Raw genomic sequence first — 9,025 nt, 5'->3', positions numbered from 1 at the left:
CAGAGCTTATATATTTTCCATACTTCCACTTAAATCACTCTTTCAATGCTTTTGAAAAGTTTAGCATTATTCCTTGTTTGTGAGCCAATACATGAGCTTATCTTTCTTGCCATCTATGCTACAAGGCTAGCACGTTTTTGCCACTATTTTCACCTGCCTTAGATCTGTTTTGAATGGTTAGGGTCATTTGAGCATCGCTTAATATGGTTGTAGTGTAAAGGGGTTTGACTAGTTTTGAGTTTCGGGGTCTTTAACATGCTGTGCATGTGTTGTTTGCATGGTATGGCACCATTTGGCATGTAATTTCAGTGCATGTAGTGTAGTCACACTCTCATATACTTCACTCCTTCATTGCTTTTGAGGGTTGTGTATCATACCTTGCTTGTGGGCCAACATGTGTAAGTGTTCTTGTAGCATTTTGAGCTTTCATTTCAACTCATTTTAGCCATTGTTTTGGCATGCATAAGGTCTGTTTAGGGCTGGTTTAGTCCATTTAGCATTGCATTGCATGGTTCTAGTGTTGTGTCCTTCCCTAGTTTTAATGCTTAAGCCTTCTAGCATGTTGTACATGAAGTGTTTGCATGTTAGAGCCTTGTGCATGCCACTTTAGCATTGATGCACTACAACAAAATTGACTTTTTACGGCACCACATCAACGGCATACAATAAATGCACGCCGTAGTTTCTCACTTTTACGACTTGCTTTTTTTGCACGTTGTAAATACTTTTCCAACCACGGCATGTCTATTACGTAGGCTGTGAATGGTAATAACAATGATTTTTTTAATGCTTGCAATGCACGCCGTAAATAATAAAACTTTCTACGACGTGCACATGGCGTGCCGTTAATACATTAGTTATACACGACACACATATGCTAGTCGTGAAAAGTGAATACTTTTCACGGCACACATAATGCCCATCGTTAAAAGTATTACACTTTTTACAACACACACATCGCATGCTGTTAAAAGTATTACCTTTTCATGATGCACAATGCATGTCGTAAATTATATAATAAAAAGAAAAAAAAACACCAATATGAAATTTGGGGCGCCAATATTTTTTTCCCAAAATAACAAATTTGGGGCGCCAACATCATAAGGGTTTCAATCTATTTCTCTATCTGATGATGATGAAGGCCAAATCTTGCTAGGGTGATCATCTCTGCTCTTCTCTTCTCTTCGCTTCAGTTGCTATGGTTATCAAACCAGTCGACTACTAGGTTTGCTTCTTCTTCTTCCTCTCTCTCTCTCTATCTGTCTCTCTCTCCCTCTCTCTCTCTCTACAAATCCCCTTTTTTCTCTATATATTCGAACCTTGGGATTATCCACCGTTACCCTCTCTTTGATAACCAGGTTTCCCCTTTCTTTCTCTATATCTCTCTACATATGTCCAAACATGTATATCTGATCGATTTGTCCCTTCCTCTAAGTTCAATCGAAACCCTTTTATTGTTTTATTATATTTATCTATTTGATTTTCTTATTTGTAAAGTATAAAGATTTTGATTTGATTTTCTCGGCAATATATATATATATATATATCCCATGATCTTCACAATCAGATCACAATCCCTAAAAATTCCCTAAAACCAACCCCCATTGACACGATCATTCTAACCCTTGCCCTAAAAATCCATTTCGTATCTTTGTTTCTGATACATTGATTGGAAAATTGCTCTAATCAGATGAACACTGTAATGGCGACTGCGATGTGAAGTTCTAATTTAAATTAAGCCATGTGAAGTTCTATTTCAGAACTCATTTTATTATGTTTTTGGTTCCTATTCTTGAAAAGATCTCTTCTTCTCTGCAGAACTGTTCTTTCATTTCTTCCAATCTATTGTTTGTGCCTACAAAGGGTGATGCTACTGTTTATGATTCTTGTTTTTCTTTTCTTTTTTATTTTTATTTTTTATATATCAATTTCTTCTAACAAGTCCTGTTTCGCATCTGGGTCTGTTCAATTTATTGTTTTTACCTTGTTTTGATCTGGGTTTGCTTTTTTGTGCTTTGAATTTGACGGATTGCTTTTGAGATTTAATGGGGTTGTTTTAATTTACTCTACTTAGATTTTGAAATTGTTGATTGTTTCATTTTATTGCTCTAGTATTTTGTTTGTTTTAGTAATTAATTTCTTGAGGTTCTCTGTTGTTTGTTTAGTACAAGTATAAATTTGAGCTGTTTCACTTATATATAAAATATGCATTGTAGTTATGTGTTAGTTGTAATGATAGGAGAATGAGTATAAGAAAGATCAAGGAGCACAAAACAATCCACCAAAAAGACAAGAAGGAAAACAAAATTGTAGTGTATATTATAGTTTTCTAGGAAATACAATGGTTTCTACAAAGATCTACATGTTTAGATTTGGTTTAGTCTCTATTTCTCGATGTTGTATATTTGTAGAAGAGTGTTCTGTTCATAATTGGAGAAGTTATAGATAGTTTTTTATTTTTTATAATATTTGTATGTGTCATTGTTGAATTAGTTTTAGATCAACCAAAGTAGCATTTCTCTCCTTACTATTTCATGTTACAGATACTGAGAAACAAAGCATTGATGTAAATCCAGGTCAGATGTGCACCGATTCACCTTCAATTCAAATTGGGACTAATCCATCGAATGCTGAAGCTCCTATAAACCGGGATTAAGCTCTACCACCTTTAGGTGATCTTGATTTGGGAGTGATAGAAGGTCTTCCTCCAGATTTGTTTTCAGAAATTAATGATATGTATGATGGGAAGTTGATTAATTTGATTTCAAAAAAGAAAGGCAAAAATGTGGATGCCAGCAATTCTCTATGCAGTATGCGACAGGAGAGAGTACAAGGTAACCTTTTCTGACTTGCTTATTCAAGAGCATCTTTTTCTCTTTGTACCATTACCTAATAGACATGTTGATTTGTCAATTTAGTTGCAATAAATGAGGGTAAGGGACCCTTTTGGCTGGATCCAGCTTGTGTAAGTGAAAGCCCTGTGGAGGATAAGGTATCATTCTCATTTGCTTAAATAGCTTGCTTGAACAATTGGTTTATGTTTTCTCTCTTCCTTTGGATTATTAAATTTCCCAAATTCCACTTGTGGCTTTGATCAAAATCAAATAAGAGAATATATTACACAACACTTTTCAATATTCACCAGTCTTTGATTAATTATGATTTCTGATAATAATGTTAGTTCATGTATGTGGGCCTTTATCTTAATTAATTGACAAGTTACATTTCATGAGGCTGCATGCTCTATAGTCTGTAAGAAATCTGTTTTATTTGCACATTAATGTAGAAAAGTTAGGAAGATGTCTTTAATTTGCTTGGTCATTAACTTGTTGTGTTTGTATTGATTAGTACTGGTGTTTATTTTAAGAAGAGAATTGTCCAGTTGAGAACAATCAGGGAGAGCCTGCTTTTGAAGCGGGACCCTCAAATTCGGTCTGTTTCACTTCAGTTCCTAATAAAATTGATTTAATGCCTTCATCTCTAAGTCAAGTAGATATCTCAGTGTTACAACAACTACCTAAGGAATTAAGAGTTGACATACTTGAGGTGCTTCCTACACATAAGAGGTCAGAATGTACATTAGGTGCTACTTTGGGTCCTACATCTAAATTCGAAGAATCACCATGTCTGAAATGTCCTGAGAACGGCCTGGGTCAATGAATTCTATTTCAAGGAATGAACTTTGGGTTGGAAATCCACCAGAGTGGGCTGAGAAGTTCAAAGATAGCAATTGCTCGATCTTCAAATTTCTTGCGGACATGTATTACAGATCAGGTTCGAGGGGTCGTCTGTCGTCTACTTTGCAATGCACTCTTTTAGAATCTGAACTTTATAGTGATGCAAGTAATGATGGATGGGATGATGCTATTGGTTGCTTGTGCGATCTTCTCAAGCAGTATATTAAGCTACAAATAGAAACAGATATTGAAGAGATCTATGTTTGCTTTCCTCTTCTTTGAAGGTAATGTGCAAATTTAAATGAAACAACCATGTATGATGAAAATCTGCTGATGTCTTTTTTTTTGGTTGCATGTGTAGTTTGTAAAACATAAAATATCCTTGAAGAAAAGGACATACTTCAATGGATAGACTTTCTGAAAAATGTTTGTTTCGACATTGCTACTCTCACATCACTTCATTGATAACTTTCCTTAGGTGCTTAGTAGTATTCAATAAGTGCCTAATTTGTGTTGGATAGAATCAATGCACTAATGATTTTTGCTTCCTTGCCCATGAATTTTCTAGTTGGTTGTCTCATCAGACTAGGATAAATTTCATTTATATCCAATATCTTTCAATCTTGTTTGCTTCAAATCAAAACTAATTTTCCATGTGTGGGATTTATGCAAATAAATTTATTTTAGTCCAAACAATCCTTCTTTCTATATGGACAGAGCACTTTACTCACGTCACTGACCTTTCACTCTTTAGTCTGATAATATGTTGAATTTTTTAATCTTTGAATACCTTTCTTTTCCTGGATTGTTTCCATTGACTAGCTTGCTATAGATGTCATTCCATGCTTACCATTGTTTGAGCATCTTTCTTTGTCTAGCTAAGTTATTCATTGAAGTTTAGACATGTTCCTGCAGGTTTACTACAATGTCAAAAATTTTCTTTCAAGTTTACAATGTCCTCTTTCCTCACCTTCAGGTTAGTGCAGCTACTTCTATTGTTATTATTTTTATGTCAAGTGTTTCAGAAAATATGGCATGCTTTCTGCTAGCTTTCCCTGTTGGCATATTGCCCAGAGGAAAAGAGGTTTCCACCTTGTTTTACTTGGTTACTTTCCCTGTTGACATTTTACTTGGCATATTGTTATTATTATTTTTATTTGTTTTACTTGATATGAGTGCTCTAATGAAGCCTTTCTCTAAAGAGCAGAAAAAAAAATACTATTTACAGGTCCCTGGTAGATTTCAGCAGGCTAACTTAATGATCTTATAGTGCTCTAACTTAGCTATCATTATAGATGAATTATTGGCTAGCACTTTTCCTTTTATCAGTTGGTTAGAGGGTGGTCTATATATCATTATTTTCTTGTCCTAATTGATATGTAGTTCTAATAGAGGGTTGAAATTTTGTGCCATAATTTTTTCCCCCACATTTATACGGTAAGTTTATATGTATAGAACACTTATGTTTGGCTCTTTCATAGTTTTGGTTCCTTCATTTCTTTGGCTCTTTCATATTTTTGGCTCTTTCATGAAATGCTCCATCAGACTTGAACCTACTTTCTCATGCTTCGCAGCTTGAGTTTTTATGTACACACTGTGCTTTGACCCTTATATATACAATTAGTACTCATATTTTGAAGAGTTCCACCAGTTCTTTTATGTAAATTCTGAAGAATTTAATGATTGTCTCAAGCTTGCTGGATTGTTCATTTTTTGAAGTCTTCTATGTTAAACCTAGTTTTTAAGGTATCTAAAACTTCAGTTTTTCTCATATTCTCTTCCACTTTTTAAATTTGATTTTTCTCTTGAGCTTCTTATGGTCTGGATTTAGTAGCAAACTATTGAGGTCTTGAATTTTTGCTAATTTTTCATTATGACATTTATGGGGCCATTGAATTTTGTTATTAATTTTGGAAATGTTTTGTTGATGTTTTCAAATTTCTTGATGATTTAAAATTTCTTGATGATTTTGTAATATACCTCAGGAAATATTTTTTCCCCTGAGTCGTTGGTTTTTGTACTTATGTGAAGTTTCCTTGGTCATGCAGACAAGAAATGCAATAGGGTTAGTTGCTCCAGCTATTACCGCGGGTTTAGGTGCCTTAAGACATACAATGGGCACCCTCGTCCCTGTGATAGGAGCAAGTGGATTTGTTACAGCTACAGTTGCAACTGTAACTATTATAGGAACTATTATCGGTAGTTTTAGCTAATCTCTTAATAGTTGTCGATATGCTTAGAAAGTTAGATATGCATAATTTTGGATGGTTTAAACTTTTTATATAGTTTAGAACTTAAGGATATAGTTTTCGAATGTTTGGAATGTATAAACAATTGTTAAATCTTTATAATTTATGGATATGTTTCTTTTTGATATTTCAAACAATATTTTGGTGGTTGATTGATGTTTTGTGATGTTTGTTTGTAATGTTTGTTAGATTGTACAAAATTGGTCAAATAGAACCTGCTAAATTTTAAAATAAAATAAAAAAAATTGCATATTCTACGGTAGGCATAATAAGTTGTTGTATTACATATTTTACGGCGCGCAATCAGCGTCGTTATTTGTCTCACCAATTAACGACATGCAAAAGTAGTCGTAGAAAAAGTAACAACGACGCACAAAATATGTCGTTAAATAGTTTTTAACGGTGTACTATAACATGTCGTAGAAAAAGTAATAACGATGCACAAAATCTGTCGTTAAATAGTTTTTAACGACGTACTATAGCATGTCATAGAAAAAGTAATAACGACACACAAAATCTGCCGTCAAATAGTTTTTAACGGCGTACGAAGTATGTCGTTAAAAGTGAATGATTTTCCATGATTGGTCATAATATGACGTGCGCTGCAGGTCATAAAAGGGTTTACACGGCATGCATTGCGCGCCGTAAAAACCTTTTTTTGTTGTAGTGATGGATAAGCATGTTGTTTGCATGTGTGATGCATTGCATGTGTTTGGATCGGACGTTAATCCAAACACGAGAAATGTGGGACGTTTCATACTCATAGTGATGAAACATGTCACATTTCTCGGTCGCCGACGCCCTTGATTGTGCATGATAGGGTGGAGGCCTTTCGAGTCTTATGTGTGCTTTTACGAAGCTTGCATAAGCTTGATTCTTTGGCCACCATGCATTGAAAATGCTTGGTTGGCTACTCGGGAGTCCAGTGCCATACTCCTTTGAGCTTGAGATATGATAAAGAGTGTGGAAATGCATACATTTCCTTGCAAATACACTATCTTGCCTCTGTTTGTGCTCTGTTGCAGCAATGGGAGGAATTTCAGTCCTCAAGGTGTTCTTGAGATCAGAAAGAAGCAATATGGAAATCGGCGTACTTTTCAAAGATTCAAAAGAGTGCAAACAAAGGCATCTTGAGGCACGGTGGTGGATTTCCGGGAGGACTCAACCGAGCATGCATATCTCCCTCGTCCGTGAGGCCTTTTATCGCTTTTGTTAGCTAGTTGTAGTTAATTACCTATGCTGTAATTAATTTTGCTTAGTGCTTTGTAATACTCTAATTAGCTCAGATTAGCTAGTTATTCAATTTGATTTGTAATAATTAATTAGTTAGAATAGTTAGTTAATTAATTGGTTTGTAATAGTTAGCTTAATTAGCGTAGCTAGTTAGCTTTCATTTTATTCAGACCCTCCGTTGAGAGGGAAAATGTTGTAATAAGTGTGTGTGTGTGTGTGTGTGTGTGTGTGTGTGTGTGAATGTCTTCCAACCCCACATCTTTCTCCTTTTTATTTACCAACTTTTGATGGTCAGCTTGAAGGCATGTTTCAATTAGCATACTTATGCTTTGCATGCGTGTATCATTCATTCATATTGCATGCACCGGGCTCGGCGCATCATTCAAACTGCATTGTATTTCAATACACTTCTTTGAATACATGTATCAAATGTCGCATTCATATGCCATCTTAGATAGCTGAGCCTACTTAGTTGCATTGTGCATGTGTTACATTAGGCATCTTAACTTAGCTAGGATCATGCATTGATTTCTAATTGGTTTTCTATTTTGGCTCGGAGTACACTATAAGTGTTTGCGTTTTAGCATACTGCATGAGATATGTATGTTACCATGAGGCTATGTGCTTAATTTCTTAACTACATGAATGCCTGTGGATGAAGGCTTCATTGCTTAAATTGGAACAATTCATCAAAATGTGTGTTTGAAGCCCACTTTGCAAAGTGGTAAATCATGTTGTTTTAAGCCCACTTGAGGGTGGCAAATCCGCGCTTTAGCCTACTTGTGAGTAGCAACTTCAAACCATTTTCGAAAAACAAACATGAGATGTTTTGTTCCAATTCTTGCGATTGAGTCTATACTTGTATGTTGTGCGTATCACGTAGTAAATTAGATTAATAATCGGAATAAGAACGCATGTGTTTTCATAAACAACATATCATGTGTAGTAGAGGCCGATCTTTGATCGGGCGAGCGGGGGTGCTCATTTCAAGACCTTCCCCTCTCGTACCCAAGTTCTAGCCGAGGCAACTTTTTGTGATGACGGACACGTGGCCTTAGGCACGAGTCAGGGTTTCCTAAATTTCCCAAAAACAAAACATTTAGGTGGCGACTCTAAAATCTGGCAAATCAGTCCATGTTTGGCGCTTTTTGATTAAAATCGATTTTTCAAAACAATTTGTCAGATTTGGACTCTTTGGTGATTTATCAGTCTTACATTGCACTTTGTGAGATTAGATTCAGAACCGTGACAGGAGTCCGAACTGTAGTAGCTAGAACCACAATTCGCGCCTTCGCGTGCGGAGCAAAGTTCAGGCGGTCTACAATAAGAAAATGGAAAGGTAAAGTAAAAAGTCTAATAAAATTGGAGTAGAAAGGGGTAAAAAGATAATAAAATTTGATTAGGTTCAGTCAGACGTTATACTAAATCTATTGCATCTTGGATCATTGCATACTATTTCAGTGATGTTTGATGATTCATGAAGCAAGTCTACCCCCTCCCTTAAGGTGACTCCATGATATGGAGGAGGTATTGTCTGTCTTTTGTTTCATTTATTGAGCTTTTCTTCTATTGTTTCTAAGATTAGCAAGCAATAAATTTGCAATGATTGATGATTTGAGAATTGAATCTATTTTTCTCTTGATTATTTAATGAGAAAGAAGGGCAGAGAGGATAAAAATCTCTTGGAAACACTCTGTATTACTCTGTTTCAGCCCTGTTGTAGCAGGGTATTCCCTAGAAACAGTGGCCGGCCGGACATGATTATGTACGGCCGACCACTCTCTTAGGTCGGCCAGCTACCATTTTTGTACTGGCTGTGGTACTTTTACTACAGAATAGAGCAGAACCTAAGGCCAAAACAGAACA

The 9,025-nt window shown here is 35.6% G+C and overlaps 1 protein-coding gene across 9 annotated transcripts; it reads left to right on the top strand.

The window, feature by feature from the left end:
* Positions 1-1,041: 1,041 nt before the first annotated feature.
* LOC114299321 (uncharacterized) lies at positions 1,042-7,354 on the top strand. Of its 9 annotated transcripts, none has more exons than XR_014340184.1 (6): positions 1,044-1,225; positions 2,577-2,834; positions 2,919-2,992; positions 3,371-3,961; positions 4,593-4,653; positions 6,952-7,354. XR_014340184.1 is itself a non-coding variant. In XM_082887465.1 (5 exons), exons 2-5 carry the CDS (start codon positions 2,735-2,737, stop codon positions 7,140-7,142), a joined length of 426 nt encoding a protein of 141 aa, XP_082743591.1. In that variant the 5' UTR covers positions 1,042-1,225; positions 2,577-2,734; the 3' UTR covers positions 7,143-7,354. The 9 variants fall into 9 exon arrangements, 3 of the variants coding, with proteins under 3 accessions (XP_082743591.1, XP_082743592.1, XP_028099837.2); XR_014340186.1 differs by lacking the exon at positions 6,952-7,354 and adding an exon at positions 5,726-6,063 and having other exon boundaries at positions 1,073-1,225; positions 3,486-3,961; XR_014340185.1 differs by having other exon boundaries at positions 1,090-1,225; positions 3,486-3,961.
* The last annotated feature ends 1,671 nt before the right edge of the window (positions 7,355-9,025 follow it).

The sequence above is a fragment of the Camellia sinensis genome, chromosome 9 (genome assembly GCF_055761805.1).
Source record: "Camellia sinensis isolate YWXY chromosome 9, ASM5576180v1, whole genome shotgun sequence".
In the NCBI taxonomy this organism is placed as follows: Eukaryota; Viridiplantae; Streptophyta; class Magnoliopsida; order Ericales; family Theaceae; genus Camellia; species Camellia sinensis.
The sequence above is the reverse complement of the archived record's forward strand: the minus strand, read 5'-3'. Positions and strand labels throughout refer to the sequence as shown.

Excerpts from the sequence above, each read along its gene's own strand:
- LOC114299321 (XM_082887465.1), top strand. The coding sequence starts at position 2,735 with ATGTATGATGGGAAGTTGATTAATTTGATTTCAAAAAAGAAAGGCAAA. Across the intron at positions 2,835-2,918 it reads GCGACAGGAGAGAGTACAAG|TTGCAATAAATGAGGGTAAG; the intron begins GTAACCTTTTCT and ends TTGTCAATTTAG. Across the intron at positions 4,654-6,951 it reads TCCTCTTTCCTCACCTTCAG|CAATGGGAGGAATTTCAGTC; the intron begins GTTAGTGCAGCT and ends GCTCTGTTGCAG.